This window comes from Leptosomus discolor, chromosome 6, assembly GCF_034619465.1.
Source record: "Leptosomus discolor isolate bLepDis1 chromosome 6, bLepDis1.hap2, whole genome shotgun sequence".
Lineage (NCBI taxonomy): Eukaryota > Metazoa > Chordata > Aves > Leptosomiformes > Leptosomidae > Leptosomus > Leptosomus discolor.
The window spans coordinates 21423959-21446289 of record NC_141396.1 but is presented as its reverse complement, the minus strand read 5'-3'; the positions used below and the strand labels follow the sequence as shown (position 1 = coordinate 21446289).

The following is a 22331-nucleotide window of genomic DNA, read 5'->3' as shown; positions in this document are numbered from 1 at the left end:
GGGTCTCATGGGGATGTGACAGATGCCAAGAGTTCATGTCAGCAGTGGCTGGTAGGCAGCAATTCAGGAAGCTTTTGGATGCTTGCGTGTGAAATATTTTGTGCATGTCCCACCTAGCTCTATGGGGATTGATTTTTATGTAGTCCTTGGTGGAATAAGTACAGGTGTTTGTACACAGTTAAATACAGTCCTGCTGCTTGAAACGACCCTGCAATGGAGCCAGACTTATACAGAGCAGCCTAAGGAAGAAGAGAAAAGGTCCCTGGACATGTCTGAAGTCCAGCTATTGGTAGCAAGTCCGCAACATACCCTTTACTGCTTGCATTGACCAGCATGTCGGACAGCCTTTCTTGGTAAGATGTGCTTTTCTCCAACTTTTACATCAGTAGTAGTGATGGGACATAAATTACTTTTACTAAGGGTAGAAAAATAGCAGGTTTATTACACTGCTAGTATGGTGTACAATGTAGGTGTCCAGCCTTCTTGATCAGCCAAGGTATCTACCAATATCATTATACGGCCAAGTGCTACAAATCACACACTACCTAGCTCAGAGAGACAGTAATAACTCTTCAGAAATCCTGCTGTCCTGCTGAGGGCTGGGGTAGGCTGGACACATCTGGAACCAGGGGCCACCAATCTAATGCCATCCTTTGTGGCCCCTACTGACTTGCTTCACTCTGTGGCAGGAATTGAGACAACAGTCTCTGCCACAGGCTTGCCTTGATGCTGATCATGCAGTACTGCCCCAAAAGTAGCAGCTGCATCTGGATGACTGGAGATCCACACAGAGTTCAAGCATTGTAGAGTGATCTGTGCTGAAGGAGCTTAAGGTTAAAAAACCAAAGAAAATGGTGTCACTTCTGATTTCCTGGTAAAATTAGAGGTAATACTGGTACTTCAGGGAACATAGAGCTTTGTCATTGACTCCTTGTCTGCTTATATATCTCAGTTTGATTGCTTTTAGCGCTTTTTTCATGTCCTTCTCTACATCTAGATTTGCCTTGACCTCTGAAGTGGCCATATTCCAGCCTAGACCTGTCTACACTGAAGACAGCATGCTGGAGTATGCTTCATGAGATGCTACTAGTTTGGCTAGGCAAGGAACAATGGCTTGCTGTTGCTCAGTGGCACAGCCTGGGGACACTGCATAGTAGTACTGTGTCTGGGTGCTAGTACCAAGGGCCTAAAACAATATTTCAGATCATGGCCCTGTTGAGTCTGAAGAAGTAGGGAGCCCCAGAGCAATCGCTGGTTTAATGAGCTCACAATGTTATCATGACATTGTCATCAAAAGAAACAGGTATAGGATTGATACACTAGGAAGAACTTTTCCACCAGGAGACATTTCTCTGTGTTCCTCCGTCACCTGTAAAACCAGTGGAAAGTCTCCCAATGATTTCAGTGAGCACTGAGCCAGACCCATGGCCTTTTGGTCGTTGACTTTAGTTCCCCTCACACTGCTGCAGAATTGCAGGGACATTACTGAAGTCAGCGTGGCCATGCCAGTTATGTCAGTAACACTGCAGTTGGCATCCAGACATCTGTTTGTGTCCATTCAGATGTCTTGGTGGACATAGCAAAGACATTTTTATCTCAAAATCTTGGCAAAGAGACATGGAGTATTGCTTTCCTCTCTCGGGTACATGGCATTCAATCTCTACTCAAGTATCTATGACCTTCATCACCTAAGCAGACTGTTGGGAATACTTTACTTGAGTACTCACTTGTGCTCATGGGCAGGAGCAAGGCTTTGATAAATGGGTCTGCCTGTGACAATTTGTCATTCAAGGTAGTTGCTGAGCCAGATCTCACAACAGTGTGGACAGATACATCCTCCTCCTCACACAGATGCTAGCTTCTAGGACCTCTTGAAGAATTCACAGCTACTGGAAATGTGTGAAGGGGAATTGTTTGGGTTTGTATTTTATTGTGTGCTTACACAACAGCTGTTGTTTTCTAAGAGAAACCAACATATTTCACAAATTGTTTTTTTAGTAACAAGAACAGAAAATAGGGCAAATAATCCTATAACAGAGAAGACTTTTGCATTAAAGGCACTAAAAATAGCTGCTAAAACAGCCAGCTCTCCTTAAGCTGAGGGCTGTGGTCTAGCTGTGTTAGTTGAATATCTTCCAAGTGTTCAAGTTTTTTCTTGGAGACCTCTGCCAGATATGGGTGGGTAATCTAAGATCAGGCCCTCTGTGATACTGAGGTGGTTAGAGCCCACTGGGTCAAACCAGAGAGGATGTGTTCAGGGTCATAGAGAGAGCAAGAAATCAAAACAAGAGCCAGACTCACAGTGCCACAGTGTCTCAACTGCAGAACAGCATGAAGTATTCGTTCATGCCTCAACACACTATCTTGTGTCCCAAACTGTGGGTTATTTTCAGTGACTATTTTTGTCACAAAGGTGATAAATGAGGGCTGGACATTTCAGACATAGTGTCATTGTCATCAGCTCATAGATCAGCTCAGTTAGGTGCAAGAACAGAAGAGAATTGATAGGACTTGTTCGCCTGGAGGATTTTACTCAGCACATATTTCAGGACTGATCTGTGTCTCTTTGATTATGATATAGCAACCAGGTCACAGCTCACCAGTGAGTAGGCCTGTATGAAGCTCAGTGTAGAAAACACAGCACAGGCTCATGCACGCTGCCACATTACCAGTTTTGCTCTGCATGAAGGCTGCAAGAGGTAGGGGCATGGCCAAGGAAGGAGTGGCTCTGAGGATGGTAAAGCAAAGAGTCTGCAAAGAGATAGTGTCCATGGAAGGAGCTGAGGAGGGACTGATTGTGGCAGAGATCTATGAGTGCTGGTAGGAGGAAAGGTGACAGCCCTAAGGCCTGTCCCAAGTTTTCTTCATGGATCAGCCAGCAGTGGAAACAGAGAACACTGAGCAGTGGGATTACCAGGCAACTGTTATCTAGCTGTGGTTCTGCTACGGAAATTAGCATTTTTTGTTCTTTCTGCCCAGAAATGCTGAATCCTGCCCAATCCAAGAACTGAACCTTATTGGGAGACTTCAGCCATCATTGTGGAAGTGTTCAAGGCCAGGTTGGACGGGGCTTTGAGCAACCTGGTCAAATGGAAGGTGTCCCTGCCCATGGCAGGGGGTTGGAACTAGATGATCTTCAAGGTCCCTTCCAACCTAAACCATTCTGTGATTCTATGATGATTCTATCAGACCATATTTAATTGCAGAGAGCTAGTTTGGTACAAGGTGTGTAACAACAGATGCTGTTGGCTTAGGATACAGTCATCTTCTCCAGTGCTGGGCATTAGAGAAAGCATTACATTGCTGCAGAAGCTGTGTGATGTCTGGAGGATTGCTTTTGTTAGGTTAACATGTTCAGCTCTGGTCCTATGAGATTTGGGGAAACTCAGCAGAGGCTTGGGCAATTCCTGTATGAGCAGCAAAAGTACTGCATTGCATCCCAAGTCATTGGTAACTGGGAAACAAATGAAAATTCTTATCCCAAGGGACTTTTACACTTCCCATTTCCAATTTCCATTTCTATCAAAAGGCAGTTCTCTCTCCTGATGTGAGTGTGCCCGCGTGTGTGTCTGCGTGAAGCAGTTCAATCACATAGATACGCATCTGCATAAACTCCCTTCTAAGATTACAGGCATGCAGCACTACGGACAAAAGCAACATGATCTACCAGGGCGAGCACATATTTCCAGCTGCTCCCTGCTTAGTCACTGTGCAAGCGCCAGCCAAGCATGTGGATCTCATGATCACAGTGGCTCAGACGGATGCTGATCGGTTGTGAAGGTGAGGACGACCAGAAAGAACGGCAGCGATGTGGCCTACAGGTTTTACAGCCAGGGACTTGCTCCTTGGCAGGACAGATGAACAGAGGACACCTGTACAGCACGTGCATTTTGTGGGCAATAGAAGAGTCTGTTGCTGGAGCTGGAACTGCCGGTTTAAGCAGGGTTTCCACAGAAAAAAAGCAGCTGGAAACAGATTTTTTTGGTTGTTTTAAAGCAATGACGATTTCCCACTCTGCTTTGGAGAAGTCCGAGCAGGCTGCTCCGCTGTGGGAAATAGGCTGCCGAGTCCTGCCCTCCAGCGGCAGCCCGGCCAGGCCTGCCCCCCTGACCACCATGGCCACCGCCCCCCTCCTCAGCCCCAGCGAGCCCTGCACTGCCCTTACCAAGCTCTGAGCGCTGTCAGGGGGCCGCAGCCCCAGTGGCCGCTCCGGGGTGGTGCCATGTGCCATAATGTCCCTGCACCTGTATGTAGTGGTCTCCCTTCCGCAGATGACAGCCCTGCCAGGGAGCATCTCCTGGCTGGCATCAATGTGGGTCTCATAGCATCCATGCTGGAAAAGGCTCCGTGAGCCCTCACTGGACAAACCCTACAATAACAAGCCAACAGGCTCTGAGGGCTGACATTTGCCCTCACCCTGCTGTCTGAGCAGCAACAGATTTGTAGAGGCAAGTGCTTTTCCACAGATTGTCCTCTCCATACAGCTCTCCAAGAGCTGGTTAGGAAAGGTACTGCTGTGGCCAGATCCTGGCAGAGAGACTTCATTGATTTTGCTTGGCTGCAAACACACTGACAGGCTATTTTTACACTTTCTTCCTGCTGTTGAGTTGGGGCTGCTTCTGAACTACCAAAAATGCTGTAATGCCAGATATGAGTCATGTGCATGGCCAACACCAGGAGTCTCTCCTGCCTCTTTCCTCTGCCCCAGGGGGACCTGCAAAGGTACCCAGAGAGGAAAGCTGGCAGCTGCTTAGTCTGAGAGGAGCCACCATAGCTACAGCTGCAGAAACTGCCTGGTCAGGACTGCTGAGCTGTACAGTTCAAACAGTCAGAGCTGGGCTCTGTCCTTACAGCAAGGGAAACTGAGACACAAAACGGAGGACAGAGAAACAGCCATAGCCTGATTTGCCTGCAGTAGCATCATAGGAGGGAAGGCAAGGCTTAATACTGACTGTGCCACCTCACAAGAATGACCCTGCAGAGTTGGTGAACCCAGGGGTGCTCTGTCAACTCCTTGGAGCCCCTCTTGGCACCAGCAGGCTGCAGCTCAGGCCCCGGGGAGCAGACAACCACTGCCTGTGCGTGGCTCAGGAAAAGCAGGATAACAGGTGTAGAAAACTCACCCTCCAGATATACCTTCCATGTACAGACCATGGCAGAGCTGCTGCCTGGGGCCACCTGGGAAGCATCCCGCCTGCTTTTCCTGGGGTGGTGCTGGGTTTGGAGGCTGGCCTGGGTTAGAAGTACTCCTGCAAGTGGCCAGGAGGGAAATGAGCTATTTGCTATTTTGACCACTTCAGTGATGCAAACCATTAGTATTAGCAAAAATAGCCAGATGGCTGGTAAACTCCAGAGCCTGCAGAGAGCTATCAGTTTCTCCCTGCTCACTTTTTCCCTTAGAGAAGGACAAGTGCTCTGAGGTAGCAGTAGTACTTGGTCATACCTGCTAGCTTGTGAAGAGAGAGAGACCCCATCAGGTTCTCTGTGACTGTCCTGGTGGATGGGCTGTCACTCTCAGATAGAGGCTGTATGCATTCCTGGAACAGGTGACCTGGTGACCCATGGTAGACCCAAGTCTACCATCATGATGATGATGGCTTGTAAGGATTATCAGCTACCTCTGAAGGCTCCTGTCTGCTGAGGACATTGCAGCATTTCCCAGTTGGAATCAGGCCCAACAGCCTCACTGCTGCATTGGCATCACCTTATCACCAAAGTTCCCAACACATCTTACACAGGTGGATCAGAAATCCAGAAAAGGATAGGGAAAAAACCCAAAGCTGACCAGGACTAACCCCTACCTCTAGGCATGTTCACTTTTAACTAAGCTATTCCTGATACACAAGGAAAGAGAGGCACAAAGCAGCCATAGTTGTGTTTTTGAAGAGGATGAGTTGCCACATATGCTTGCCATATTTTCCCATTGGTTTTGGTTGGCCAAAAATTCCTTTGATGATGAAGGGGAATCTTGGGACTCCTTTTTTTTAGCTCAAAACATCTTCTTATGTACCTAAAAAATGGAGACTAGCAAACATTTGAGGGCACTTAATATTTTACCCTAACAGTGCATGAACCATGATCAACAAGGAAAGAGTTGTTTTACTTAGTAACCTGTGTCAAACACACGTGTGTTTATTACATATGGATAGGTCTTGACTGCTATGTTCCCCTGTGCCCTCTGGGAAGGCTCATGTTCTAAATCCATATCACTTTGCCATCAGAGGGAAAAGCGTATACCTCCAATGTGGGGTGTTCTGCGTCACAGAACCTAGGACATTTTTGCAGGGCCTCTATTTCTATCACAAAGAAACAGACAGTCTGCACCCAAGAATTACAGCCCAGAGGCTCAGCAGGATGCAGGAGGACACCAGCATGGATGAAAGGCAACTCAGTTGCTACATGGAACCTCCGTTCCTACAGGAGAACTCACTTGAGTGAACTCTGTGGCAGAGATACAGATGGGGTTACCTAAGGACCTTCAGTGAAGTATTTATCCATGCACTACAGTCCTGCATCTCTGAAAGCTTAAAAGAACACGTTTCTCAACCTATATCACAGGCAAAACCTTTCAGCAGGATGTTCCCTTTCTTTCAGGGAACTCTTCCATCTCATCATCTCATCTTATATCTTGTATCTCATGTCATTGTCTCACAGTTCTCCTAAGCTGCATTCAGAAATCAGAGTAATACCCGGCTAGGAAAATTCCAGTGTACCCTCCCTTGCAGTGAAAAGGGAGGTCCTCAACATGCAGGGAAGGGGGAACTTTTTGCAGAAACCAATGAAGCTTGAGATGAGTCCTAACCCAAAGGGCAAAGCACATTCACAAAGATCAGACAACTTCCAGCATGGGCAACATGCTCTGCCTGTGGCTTCTTAGGGAATGGGAGGATAGGGGGAAAGGGCATTTTTTCAGTTCCTAGCTCAGATTGTTGAAACCAGTAAAATTCTTGCTGCTGACTTCCATGCAATCAAATAGGGTATGTTGGTGTATGTTCACATGTAAATGCCACTCCTAAGACTGTGAAGTATGTTTGATGAAAGATGCTAAATCAGCACTACAGGCTATTTATAGACAAGTCTGTAAACCAAAGCCCTGGATCTGCACATTCCCTGTCTCTGGGGAAGTTCAGGTCAAATCTGAATTTTGTTGTCTCAGGCATGCATAAACCTAACCAGCCGCAGCTGCAGCCAGTGTTGGGTTTTCTTTAATGCAGAACAAAAATGCCCAGAGCCTTGGCTCCAGGACCACTTTTGTTTATCTGATCTCTTTCGAGAGCTGGAGCCTGCTTTTTGCGTAAGAAGCAGATGGAGGAACAAAAAAGAGCCAAGGCCACAAAGCCTTTCTGGCTGAGTATTGTCTTGCCAGTTTAGAGAGCAGAGTGAGAGCAAGCCGGGCTCTTTGTCAGGGCCCCTGACAAATACAGAGCCTCTGACAAATAGCACAGCTCCAGGCAAAGTATTTTAGCTCCCATTAGCAGCATGGCCAGTTGGAGCTGCCAAGAGGGAGGGGGTTGCCGTGCCCTGCCCAGCCACCATGCAGCTCCCACTTGCTTTGCCACGATGACTTGATGTGGCTACTGCCCTCAAAAATCAGTGCCCACCATTTTTGCAGATGAGGCTCATATGGGCTTAGGGGGCTGCATGTGTGCAAGGACCAGCTTTTGTTACATACACGGCTGTGGCTGCCATGCTGGGCAGACCCAGTGCGTAGCACAGCTCAGCAGCTTTGCAGCAGCCTTGATTACCCATAATTGCAGCCTGATGGGGTTGGAGATTTTTGTGGCCAACCCCTGCTGACCTTCTTGCCTGTCTTATGCTTCCACCAGCCCCGTGTCCCCCCAGCCCTCAAGGGGTCTCAAAGAGATACAGAGGAAGCATTAGAAGCAGGGAGTGAAGAAAAAACTAGTTTCAGAGACAGTGAGGGAGAAGGGGTCTTATCATCCAGTCCTGCATCCTTCATGCAAGACTCCTACAAATCGGTAGTTGTGCATGAAGCCTGGTGACTCTAGTGTTTTCATAGCTGTAGGATTTGCCATAGAATTCCTCTTTGCTAAAGTCTTGAGCTCTACCATCTTATCTTGCATGACTTTTACTTTGTTTCTATGCATTAAACAACTTCTCTTCAAGATAGCAGCAGTAAGTTCAGATCCTGCCCCGTGTGTTAATCAGTGTTTGAGCATTGACTCCAGTGGAATTTAGTCAGCATTTCTACCCTGCTACCTGAGATCTAAAAGGGTTTCCAACAAACAATATCTTACCTTTGAATTAGGTAAAGATCGAAATTCTCAGGCTAGAAACAGGAAATCAAAGCACAGAACATACCATTGTCTCTGGTCAAATAATAAATCAGTAGCAATTTGGGAATGGGAATTCTGACAGCCCAACACCATGTTCTCCTCCTGACCATCCAATGGCTGTGCTGATTGGAAACCAGGTACAGACAAGCTTATCCCCTCTTAAAATGACCTTGCAATGAAATTCTCTGTAGTGTTTAACCAGTAAGCACTTTTATTGTTGATTTTGAATCCATTAAGGCTACATTATGTTGGACTATAAGACTTTGGCTACATCTCCCACATTTGCATGCAGGCATTACATTTGCAAGGTTTTCTCAGAAAAAAATGGAGCAGGCGCATAAAATGCATAAAGGTTATATGATTATAACATGGAAGCAGCATGTCAGTTACAGAAATTTGTACCACATGTACCAGTAACAAACCCACACCCCCATGTAAAATTTCATTGTCCCTCAAAACTCCAACTGCTTCCTCTGTCCCTCATCTCCATGCCCCGGCTGTCTATCAGCCCACATCCCCATTGTTTCTGAAAACATACATCTTTTTCTAAAAAAAAGTTTAGTACAGTACATTTTTTCCCTTAAAAATGATAATGTTTCTCCTTCACTACCCCCTCCCCCCCAAATGAAAAAATCTATCATAATCTACACATCTGTTCAAGCACTGTTATATGTTAGGAATCTCTATTGCATTATTCAAAAGTATCAGATCAGTAACAAACTTCTAAACAAACTAGGATGACTCAAAAATTCCCCTTCCCCCAAAACTACAGAGAACTGAAAACGCTATACTGCATTATCACACTTGCATGCATGTATCCTGAGCCACCTGTATTTATTCACCTTAAGCCCCTTTTAATAAATAACTGTCCAGCAGTAACATCCAGAAGTGTGCTGTCTCCTCCAAATTAAACTCTATATTTACAGAAGTAGGGCTGTTTTCTCAGTGAAATGTTTTTGTTTTTTTTTTTTTTTTAAAAAAAACCAAAACAACAAAACCAGCAAACGATTAAAGAGAGAAAGCATATTACTGATCAAGTTGTCTAAAGACCAACAGGAGTAAAAAGCATTAGGAGCACCAGGTGCACATGTATTTGAACTGGTACAGTTCATGAAATAATGTCATTCATTGTTATACTCACTCATTCAGATGAGGAGCTGATTCTTTTCCTTTCTTTTTTATCCTTTTTACATTTAGGACCGTCTGCTCTGCAGGCTACTCCCACAGATGGCAATACATGCACTGAGGCTGAAAGATGGCCATAAATATGCTTTGATCAATGTGGTTCTGTATCAGCTTTAAACACATGGGGTTTCCCTCCCCACTGCTTTGCACTTTGTGTCATTTCACATCTGTGCTAAGTGTGAGACAAAGGTCCCCTGAATCCATGTTTTTCTCTGGGATTTGGGGAAGCATTAGATACTCGCTTTTTGCAAGTTTCAAATCATGCTGTATGCTGGAAAATACAGGAGAATCATCCCACACGAGAACATTTCTTAGCAGTGTAACTATTGTAAACACAACAGACATACAAGCATACCAAACCAAACATTGAAATATCAAGCCAGTTAGAGGGATTTTGTCCCTTCATTTATTTTGAGCCAGCTCTCAGCTGATAGACACCAGTATTAGTGCCTTGATTTCAGCTGGCCTATGTTGATTTACACCACGTAAGGATCAAGCTCAACAAATGGTAAAATAGCAACCAGTTTCTCCTACCGAATTGTTAATAGTGCCTGAGATCGCTGCAAACAGGTACATTACTACACACTAATCCAAAGGCCTTTCTGTAGCCAGTGCAACTTACAGCTGCCACCTTTGCAAAGGCACTTCAGTTCAGGTTCACTTTCTTCTTCCTGCTTTACTGGCAAACTAGACCTGCAGTGCTTCTGTCACAGAAGCTGCAGCCAAAACTTGAGTTACATACCAAATGCTTAATTTTATATAGTGAAAATGCTGGAACTCCATTTATGCTGAATTTAATTTTCAAACTCATGGCACTTCCTGTTTTATCATATATATGGACCTGATCACCTGGAAGCCCAAACCACTCCTAGCCTCGCTGCACTTTCAAATTATGCAGAAATTGTTAGTACTTCGTTAGACGAAATTGTTATCTGCAAGACTGGCTATTCCAGCAAAGAACAAGCATGCTGGATGTGTGATTGTGAGAAGCCCTCCCTAAGCCAACACCTCCATTCTCACTGGAAGTGAGTCAAATTCTTCCAATGTTAACATCAATGCAAATCTGCAACAACTTTACTGACCCCTCTCAACATCTGTACAGGTGCAAGACAACAAAAATCTGTCTCCCAGGCTTTTCCATTAGCTAAAGTTTACTCCTGACCCATCAATTCAACTTTATTAGCAGATACTAATTCTATAAGCAAGTTTTCCTTTTTCTTATTACGTCATTTGTGAGCCCCACCATTGTTTCAATCTCATCACCGCCTGCTGATAAGAGACTTGGCATCTACAGAGCAGTGGTCTGCCCCACCCCCACAAGCAGCTAAACCTCAAACACCATGTTTTGTCCTGGCAGGGGAATAAGTTTTATTACACTCTGCCATTTCAATTCCTGGTTAGCATTTGCTGGCTAATCATTCTTAGAGAGCCAACATGAGAGGCTGTTAGGTTCAACTGTATTTACACTTACAAGTAGTCTTAGACCCAGCAAGTTTTTTTCACATAGGCTTCCAAAATAATGTTAGCCGATGATCTCTGCTTGTAAAGCACCTTCCCCCACATCCAGGTCCCTACCCCATTACTGTAGTCATCCAGTTCTTTTTACTGGTGTCAAAGCAGAGCTTCACCACAACTGCAGTGGAAAATTGGACATGTTTTAGTTTCACCTTTCAGATGAAAGAAATGGGTAAGTAAGTAATGACTGTGTGTCGCAGTGGCTGCAAAAGGCCTTTCCATTCATGAGTGCTACTCTCCAAGCAATTTTTGAAAAGGAAGAGAAAACAAACAAAAACCTACACAGTTCCCACACAAACACAGACGCATGCACACACACACTTCTCTCTCCTCCAAACAGAAATCCATTCTTATGGACCAAATTATGCAGACCCTATACAAGTGACTAAAAAGAATGAGGATAGGGTTGAGTGCACCCCAAACCTCCTTTCTGATCACAATGAAGTCACAGGTCAGCAAAGTACTTGGGCATAAGGATGTTCCTCTTGACTTGCAGGACATTTTAATGCATGTAGGAGTGCTTTGCTGGCTCAGGCCTAAATTAGGAACAGCTCCAAGGCCAGCTGACATCCGCAACCATGATTCCACTACCTGCACCAATATACATGAGGTAAGAGCATAACTCAAGAGAGCGGAGCAGTGCAAGAGGAGAAAGAGGCTCTGTGGTTCTTCTGAGTTTATCTTTGACAGCCTCAGCTGCATACACACGGCACGTCACAGTGATCAGCATAGACCGATGAGAGCTTGGTATGGTGTTCTGCAAGTGGGAATTCCACTGGGAATAGTAAGCCTGATTTCTACTTGTACCAGTGCAGATCTATGTGCCTGTAAAACTGCAAGAAGAGGCCTTAAATCTGGAGTAACTGCACGATACAGTTAGTGTTTTATCTTGGACTTATGTGCCAATAACTACTGTGATGTGCTACACACCCATGCCTACACACAGATGGAGAGATAGGTATATGCCGTGTCATAATGAAACATAAACATTTCTACAACTATCCTAATAACACAGCCAATGCCAAAGTGAATCAGCATAGGGATTTGTAGCCACCCTTTCCAATATGATAGGTAGTGGTGGAGGAAAGCAAGTTCAGGTGTTATTTTGATTCACTAGGGAATGATCTGGGCACAACCCACTCAAGTATTACTTAGTGAATAATATTCGTGGGCTGTCCCACAGTCCCGCGTCATGAATTCCCATCTCTGTGTGGGTGCTCACATCACTTTCTGATGACACACAGAATTGAGGCCATGGGCAAGCAGCCACAACATTTGGGAAATCCTCTAGCCCAACATTATACACAACAGGGATAAAAGCTCATGCTGACACTTCACGCCATGCCTCTCACCCACAGATAGACTGCAAGGTTACATATTAGTGGGATCTGGGCTGTCTAAAAAGCAAATCACAAGAGGATCTAGTTCTGCTTGGCAGTAAGATCAAAAGGAAATTTATCTAATTAAATATCAATGGAATCAGTCCCTCAATGCTGCTGATATAAATAATACATGCTGTTTGTATATTACAGCATTCATGCTCAAATTGCATGTATATTTGATCCATTTTGTACCATGCTTTCTGTAAATAAAAACCAAACACCTACTCAAAATGTTTTTCTCAAAATTCCTCTGAACTTTGGACAAATCTGAACCCAGGTCTTGTCCAAGGTTTGGATTTCTAGAACCAATATCTGGCCTTCAGTGGCTATCCTATGCAATCACACCTAAACATACGCAGAGATGGCAGACTCAAAACTGATTTTCTCAGGAGAAAAAGATATCCCTTTTCTATGCTAGATTACTGTTGCTAGTTTTTTGGCACAGAGTCACATATCACCTCACTATTGTTATAGCCCTCTTATAAACTTTAATGGAAATTCCACCTGCAGAACCAAAGGCAGAAAGTTATCTTTGCAATTATTGTTCCATGTTAACATCTGGATGCAGTACTGTTGGGGAAAAAAAAAGCAAATTCCTCAATGAACTATGTTTAACCAACTTGCAGGTGGCACCTACCAAAAGAACTGATGCATATGTACCAGCTAAAGTTATTAATGAATGATCTGACACACCAAGTCAGACAATGTCCTATGTAAATAGATCTTCAAATGTATACATACAAAAGCTGCTACTGTATCTAGATGATCATTTTGGTTTGTTTCTATACCCCATAGCTCTGAATCTATCCACTGAATGTTTGCTCAGCACGTGTGGTATAAATATACTCATACACTAAAATTGACACTTGGCAATTTTTCTTTTTTTTTTCCTTTCTTATTTTTTTGCTGACCAGCAACAAATTCTGATATCATTAACTGTAAACCAATACTCAATAAATATGCCGTGTTCAGCAAAGAGACATGTTTTGTCGATCAGGGAATTGCTGCACTCTAAGCCATGGGCTGCGGGGGTGGGCGTGAAGGAGGAGGTCCAGGAGGAGCTCGGGCTGGGGGTGGTCCAGGAGGTGGCTGCCTGGAAGGGGGCTGCAGAGACACAGGAGGAGAAGGATTCCTTGAAGCATTGTTGAGAGGAACATCATTGCGCCGCGGCAGCTTCGGTGGTGGGCTGTAAGGGTCAGAGGTTCCATCTGATTTCACCCGCGTGAAGTTTATGCATCTTCCCTAGAGTTAAAGAAAAATTCATTACTCATAAAAAGCAGGTGTTTTGACTCAGCAGCAGCTAGCCAAAGGGACTATAAACAGAGAGGCCAGGCTGCACTTAGATATCTTCATCCAGTGTCATTCACTGGGTTCTAGACATGACATTCAGACCATGCTGTTCTAAAGGTCTGCACTAGAAACCAATGCTTTCATTGGGTTTCAGAGCTCCTGCCTACAGAGAATAGCCTAGATTGGTTTAAACCAAAAGGGACGCCGCTGTGACTTTGCTCACATGTGCCCTCTGCTCTGCTGCTAGAGCTATGCAGAACACGCTTAAAGCCACAGCTCCACCAAAGTCATGCCTGCCTTGGCAAGATCCCTGACCAACAAAGCCGTGCTTGAAAAATAACTCATAGCACAGACAGGATTATACCAGAGTAACAATCTTAGCAAAGACATCATCTGTAGCTTTTCTTTTCACAGTGATGCTAGCCTAGCTGGTGTCCATGCTTTGAACACTACACTGGGGTAGCACATCTGTCTTCTGTGCTCCAATGTAGTGTGGCTTCCCTCACAAACATCAATAAGGTGTGGGACTTGCACAAAGGGCTCTCCAATGAGTGTGTTTTCAGAATGGATGTGGGATCCAGGCAGGCAGAACCTGATGGAAGAACAGTGGATGGAGATTTTAAAACAGGAGTAGCTTGGGTTTGAAAAAACAGCAAGTACTGGGGATGTTCTAGTCAACTAGGGGCTAAATGCAAATACATCAGGGTTTACTTTAGACAAAACAAAGCTTTACATAGGTTCCCACTAATCAAGTTCCAGACAGGGAGACAGGCAGATCCCAAAGACCACTGTGCCTTTCCTGTGGGGAGCAGGCTCCTGGGTACTTGAAAACCAACATGGCAACTTCAGTGAGACACTATGATCTGCTGCACTACTTTCTCCCCAAGACCTCTAAGTTTTGTTACAAACTGACCCACTATTTCTGTGGATGCCTCATGAAATCATGCAGACACAACCTTGTGTGAGGAGATGCAACACTTGGCATCACTGCCTCCACCTCTTCACCTAGGGAAGTGGAAGGAGATGTTTATGCAAGAACCTAGCTGCCACAAGCTTGGCAGAAGCCTGCGCTTGGAAATCCAAAAGGCCTGTCATCATCATGTACAAAGGCTGGAGATGAAGACTGCCTGAAAATGCAGGAGTGACACTGCCAACAGCCCATTTACAGGAGCTGGGATGTGGTTTCCAAATAAGTAACGGTGGGCTGGAAAGTACACATCAGTGATGAACTCAGTTTGCCAGCACCTTTTCCTTTGCGCAACAGGCCTGTTTTGTTCCATGTAGCAATAATCCTAATGAAAATGGCCTCTACAGTTTAGCAGGGAGGGGAATGTTACCTGTTCTTCTCTTTTCAAGGTGAACACTAGCTGGGGGAAAAGGAAAAAAACCTGTTTGGTTTGTTTAGAAAATATCTGTCCCAGAAGGTATTTTCCCTACATTGTTTTGAAAGACCTGCAGAGCTGGGATGCTGATGACAGCCAGAGGTTTAAATGGCACACTGGAATCCACAAATCAAATTCAGCTCAAGGTTATGCCAACATCTCCCAAGCAAAATTCAGGAGAAGGACTTCATATTTAGAAAAGCTTATCTCAGAGCTAAGCAGCTGTAGACCACAATCCCGACAGCTACCAATAGCTGTGATAACAGGGGAATACAAAAACCCATACCAGTGGCAGATCCTGCTAGCTCAGTGCTGCCTGGCATGAGGAAATTCTGAAGGTGTTTAGGGAATGGGCTGAGTTTCTGTGGCAATTCCACAAATCACAGCTTCCCCTGGAATCTGGGCAAAAGCCATCACAGCTGAACCACAACTATCTGTTTTGTTAAGTGACTTCCAATGCCTGTACTTTTGTTCATGAAAATTATTTCTTTAAAAATAAGGGAATCACTTAAGTCTATGGTTTCTCTGAAGAAAGGCAAGCAGCATATCAAGAGAAGCTTGTGTAAGCTCCAGAGAGCTCAGAAAATGATTCAACAAATGTACTAACGCCCAAAGGGTACCACCCTACCATGTAATCAGATTGGATGGCTCAGGGCTTCAAGAGCTTAGCTGCAACCAAGAGTTCTTTGAATGGGTGTGTTGTTGCCTGTACGTGAGACATACTCAGTAGTTCTCAGTCCTAGCTTTCACCATCACAATTCACTACTACACTTAAACAGCAGTGTCAATAAGTAGGATAAAAGCCCGTTTCTAAAAATCCAGGCTTGTTACTGCAGACTTTGGTTATGAACCAGGTTCAACGCACACTATACTGGGGCCCAAGCCTTTGCATGGAAGCAAAGGGCAAAAGTCAAGGTCTTGGTTACTTCTGCAACAAAGATAAACTAGTGGATCAAACAAAACAAGACAACGCTTTGCTCTACTCCATCACAAAACCCAAGTCCTCACCAGCATTACAGCGAGCAGCCATCCTTGTCAGCTGTCTCCTGCTATGCTCCATTATATTCAGAGTACACTTGGAAATTCGGCAATATTTGCTGCTGTGCAATGAACGTTATAGATACATTTAACAGCTGTAGGGCAAATACATCTAAGAAAAGTCAGCCTTGATATTCATAAAGTTAGAAATTTAGAACGGCTAAAGAATCACCCAGGACAAAAAAAAAAGGAAGGAAAAAAAGTCAGAGGTATTCAGATGAGATGCACTATATGGGGAAGGAAAAATTAAGGACAGAATGATGTCCCTCATAGTAAATGCAAAGCTGCAAACCCAACACTAGTGCTTTTGCCTACAAGCCTTTCCTGCCTCTCTGTTGTGCCTCTCAAACATCAATTCCAAATATATTCATAGCCTATAATCAAAGGGGATCCCATAAATCTGTTTGCATTACTTTCACTTCAGTTAAAGTGATAGGCGACGTCAAACTGCTGCCAGTTTCTGCCACACTCACTGATTTGTCAGACAGATGGGTAATTTAAAGGCCATGCGCCGCATTGTCATGAAAAATACGGTTGGGTTGGGAGAGTCTGACAGATAGAGGCTGGGATGATCGATGTATATATTGTGACACTTCCTCACAAAAGATTATTGGTGTTAGCCTACAATCTCATATACCAAAGACTTCTGGTGAATACTGGACCAAATCCTCCCAAGCACTTCAAGCAGCCTTTGATAAAATGAGGCTGAACTCTTAGCCAGTGTTAGGATTAACAGCTGAAAGGGAGAGGGAGGAACAAATTATAATAAATCATAAGTCACAGTTTGGATTTATTGAGCATATTTCACCAAAGGATTTCTAGGTTGAAGAATTAAGCCCTCTACTCATCACACTTTCCTAATAACAGAGTGCCACAGCTATTCTACCTGTACATCCCTCTGGGGTTAGTTTATAAAAAAATCCATGATATTTATCAAATAAACATGCTAACCACAGGATTTTTAATATTCTGTGTTTGAAAGGATTAAATAATTTCCTCTGCAAAGGCATATAAAGACTTTTAAACTATAGAGAGCATGGACAGAAATCAGGTATCCTAGATACTTCCCTATGCTCTCCCTGCACAGGGGACTAACAGGGATTAAGACCCACCATGACCTTAGTAGTGGTAACATTATTTTCTGCCAGAAGTATGGTATACACTAAGTGTTTTAGGGAAGGTGTCAGAGTTGCAAGGTGCAGTAATATCATGATGATCTCTGGCACAACAGCTGTCGGTAGCTGCTTTATTGTCTTCTAGGAAGCAGACAATCTGCGTAAATCCAGTTCTGTCTGGTTTCAGCCCTGCTCCCAGTACAGCATCCCTCAGATGGTGCGACCTGCACCGCGTACTATCATTCAGGCACCAACTGAAGGTCAGCAATGTGCCATATGGAGTTACGCCCTTACTTCAGCTCACATCTGCACAGTCTTCCTAATGCACAATTATTAATTATTTTGCCTTCCCATATGTCCATCCACTTGTTAGGCTCTTGTTATGCTGCTTGCCAAACTGGCTTTTCAAAAAGTACAAATACTGAAGCAGCGGGAGCTGCCCTTATCCTGACTCCAGTTTTTATCCCATTGTAACAATCACATGTGCAATTCAGGCACTTTGTACTTCTAAGCAATACCTCCTCGACCACCTAGGATGTGTTTTTGTGTGTGGTTTAAGGGGGGGAAGGAAGGGAGGAACCCCTTGAAAGCCACTGCATCTTGTTTCTGGGCTACTTTAATCATCGTGCTCAGTACATCATTCCCCAGTGCTTGCTCCCCTAAAATCTTTAGCTACTACTCAGCAAGTTTTCAATGGAAAGGAACAACTGTCAAAATGATCCAGGCAATTCAGAGCGCCATGGGCAAGTCTCTTCACTCATGACACTAAGAGCACTTCAGCAAAAAGAATTTTAAAAATCCACCCCATCTGCCAGTAGCCGTCCCTTTTTTCTGTTCATTTTAATACATGCATTGGTGTTTATTTAACAAAACCAAAATCCAGTTTCATCTCTGTGCATGCCAAAGTGTTTGTGTGCATAAAAGTATGTCTGTTTCTTATTTTTAGCTGCATTAGTTGACCTAATAAAATATATCCTTCCTGTTACAAATTTCACTTGAGTTTTCATTCACCCTTGGTTTTGCTTATGGAGCCTCAGCGCTGCAATTCTGACTAGCAGAGGTGGGTATCTCACTGAGGAAGAGTTGGCTTCACATAAATGTTTACTGAAATTTCTTGGTCTTTGACTTTGTAAGAATATGATACTTGCCTCTATATTCTACAACGTATTAAAATCAAACCAGTCCTTTAAAGTTTGAGCATAGCAATCCAGAACACTGGACCACCAAATTAAAAAAATAAAGTAGCTCCCAGTCAAAAGTATTATGTTTAGGATGCTGAAATATTAAATGAACATAATTTCCTTGGGCTCAAATGAGCAGTCACCTTTCTCCCCAATTTTGTTTACAGATCTCACTGGGATGACTCTGCCAGCTTGCTATGGACATTGTTTGTCAGCATGTAGCTTCACTTCCTAAATATCTATCGATAGTTCAGTGCAAAAGTGGAGCTCTAAAACTCAAAAGAATAGTTTCAGGTTTTTATGCTACCTACGAAACCACAAGAGCAAGCATGTACAAAAAGTCAGCTTTTTGTAAGTGAAGTGTAAGTCAGCTTTAGCTAAGTGAAGGTTTTAATCCACTCCGAAACCAATGAGATATATACCTTTAAGATCAATGACTTCTGCAAAAGTTGAATCTCAGAAAAATTAGAGGACAGGGTAATCCCTGTCCTCTAAGAAAGAACAAAAGTTCTAGCAGAAACACCTACACAGAGTATCCTAAAACAGCAGAGTTTTAAAACAGTATGGGAAACCTGTTTAGCAAATATATTTATGAATGCGGTAGATTACAGATACAGTAATTTTATACAGAAAGAGCTGAATTGAGGTGCTAAAGAGCTCCCACTATTTGAGTTCCCTGGGCAAGCGTGAGGATTACCAGCTGGATCCTCAGTAGCCAGGATCTATGTGCATCAGCCCTTGCCAAAAGCTTCCTCACACAGCACTGCTTCATGCTGACTGTGTGCTGAACATGTCACGGTTCATTAAAACCTTCACGGATTTCCTGGGAATTGCACTGATTACTCCACAGCACACAGGCTAGAAATTAGTAAGCCACTGAAACAGTTTGTCACATAAAACCTAAGCCTGCCTGGTTTTCAGATATATTCAAGTAACTTTTACTAACTCCTGCTCTTGCATTTGGGACTCAGATATTGTCTTCATGTTGAAAAATAAAGTATTGGAAATGTGAGAAATTCCCATATCAAAAGTTTGGTGGTTGATTATGCTTTCAGGTCAATAAACATGTAATTTATAATTAATTTATAATTATATTATTTAACAATTAAATTTTAATGATCATTATTAATTATACTGCAGTTATTGCATTAATCATTAACAATTAATACATTAACTTGTAATTAATTTTTATATATAGCCATTTAAAGATATTAGGTCTCAAATCAAAATATTATAGATCACCAACATAAAATATTTGTTTGCATGAGAATCTGACTCTTTAAATATCTTCCAGTTTAGTAAGTCCTTTCTTGTCACTAACAATTTTTAGGGACCTATTTGGCAGCTCAGTACTGATGCCTAGAATGATGGTAATCCAAACCTATGAAGTGATAAGAGAACATGGGGCTGACTGAAGGGTGGAGGATTTTTAAAAGTAAGGTCCAGCAAAGTGTCAGTATCCAGCAATGAGAATATAATTATTATCTTCTTTAGTGCTGCTTTTAAAAAGGAGAATCAGTTCAGCCCATTGTTTATCCAGTGTACTATCTGGCCTGTTCATAAGTAGACTCATATCACTCCTGCTCCCTTCTTCTGTGACGGAGTTATTGGAGGGGAAAGAAATCACTGCATTGTTGACTGTGAATCGCTCACATTGTAACAGTGAGGACCCTATAATGGCCTTGGGTACATCGGATAAATTCAAATCGCAAATCAGAAAATGATGAATGCAAATGCACAAGGACGATCCAAGCAGCAGCAGAAAACTCTGTTTACAGCACAGCATGAGCGAAGTGGTACTGCCAAGAGGTGTAACCTACTGGGCTCACTCAAATGTGCTTCACATCACAAAAGGAATTAGAATGAGCTTTAAGGTGCGTGAGGTAACACAACATTCAACAGGACACGTGTCCTGACCCAGGAAGGGGCAGTGATATTTAAAAGCAGCTGAGGCATGCGCGGCTCCTTCTCACAGTCCACAGAGACACTCTTATAAGCAAATTCCTTGCCTTTTCTCTTATTTTGGACACCGAACTAAACCGCCCACAAGCCCCAGTCACTGGCTCACTGGTGCAGCACCAGGGAGACACAGCACAGAAAGTTATTTCCTGCTTCAGAAACTCTGACACCCAAGTCACAAACAAGAAGAGAGCTGCACATGGACCGGAAGCAGAGCATATGGTGACAGTGAGAAACAGCTAAGTAGTGCCTTGGTCTACTGACACATTCAGAGTAAAACCTGTTGGCTTAGCTGAGGTTTGGCCCACATTGCTGCCCAGAAAGCCCAGACGAGAGCTGAGATGCCCGAGCCCCTCTCACAGAGGCAAAGGGCAACCAGCCTTGCTTTGCAAAGGGGCTAGGAGAAGAAATCCTTCAGAAGCCCAGGATGCCTCAGACACCTTGGCTATGGGAATCAAATAGCTGAGAAACTAGGATTTATAGAGTGGGGAAGAGAGGAGAGAGCGCAAGAGCTCTTCTTTTGACACCAAGTGTGTGATAATGCAGTCCAGGGGATCCCCCAGGGGCCAAGGGAGGTAGATTGCTAGGGAAAACTCACAAACAGGCCCATGGCATGCATCACACATAACAGTGGCAATAAAAGTCATCTTCCGGTTCACTCACTGGCCAAGCGAAAAGTCAACAACAATCAAAAGTCTTCATTTCTCAGATAAAAGAAATATATGAAAATAAGTTTCACTTGGGCTTGAAACACTTATGTTGTTCAATCAAAAATATTTTTTCTTTGAGTTTTGAACGGAAAAGGCATTTCAAAACAAAAATTGAAAATATTGAGATGTTTTCAAGAGTATTTTTTCCACTCCAGATAATTCTACTAACATGCAAAAATACTTACAGACCATCTAAAGAAGCAGCCTTTAGCCAAACAAAGAGAGTCATGTGGAAAATGGTGTCCAGGGAATTCTACTTGGGAATTAAGATAGGAACTGTTTTGCAGTAAGATTAATAGGCTACTGTAACTTGTTTAATGAAAATACTGAGAGCTGAACACAATCAAGTACTGATAGGTTCCCAACACATGCACATCTGCAGACACTACTCCCCATTTCATAGTCCCCACTGTGCATGGCACTGCTTGAAACCAGGGTTGGGTCCTCTAGGAGCAGTCTAGTCAGTTAGTTTTAAGACCAGTGCAGGAATACACTGAAGAGAAGTGAGCTACTTCAAATTTACCCCTGGAGAACCAGCCAATGATGAGGAATCTGAGGAAGGAATAGCTCAGCCAGGGAAACTGGCCTTTTAAGCTAGGACCAGGACCCTTCAGCAAAATAAACTCTGTGCTGAACACATCCCCACCATCCAGCTCTCACATGTCCGATACCACTTTTCCAGCTTAGGCACACAAGGAAAGCAACATGGAGACAGGGAGCAGGTGACATGGAGAACCCATCCCAGTATTGAAGGCAGGGCTATTCAAACAATTTGTATCACACTCGGTTTAGCAGGGAGCTCTATGTTGTTTCTAGCCCTGCCTTAGCAGGAAAACACAGTAATGGGCTACAGACACCTCCTGAAAGAATGGCCAGAGTCACAAGATAACTTGCAGGAATGCACAAAATATCACATGTCTTGGACCTTGCTGAGGTTGTGGCTGAAGTAACACACGGTGCAGATCCATAACAAAGCCAGTTGATTCTGAGCCCTAAAAAAGCTGAAATGGCAAAGGGAACCAAAAAGGACAACAGTGGGCATAATGAAAGTTAAGGTCTATCAGGCATATTCAGTACCAATCTCAAAGTACAATCATGCCAGACCAAATGCCATCCAAACCTAAGAGAAATATCTTAACCTATACTTGCACTCACAATGCATGATATACTCACTTCCTCTTTTCTGACAGCTTTTATGGATGAGGCTCCCAGAGTGGAGGAAGTGAGAAGAGCCACCATCAGGTCATGTTATCTACCCAAGGTTACACAGCAGCTTT

General features: G+C 43.7%; 1 protein-coding gene across 1 annotated transcript in view; it reads right to left on the bottom strand.

The window, feature by feature from the left end:
* Nucleotides 1-13390: 13390 nt before the first annotated feature.
* ANTXRL (ANTXR like) overlaps nt 13391-22331 on the bottom strand; it is a 57893-nt gene continuing 48952 nt past the window's right edge. Inside the window, exon 18 of the mRNA XM_009953985.1 lies at nt 13391-13621. Within this exon, the coding sequence (XP_009952287.1) occupies nt 13391-13621 (231 nt within the window). The remainder of the gene's footprint in view (nt 13622-22331) is intronic.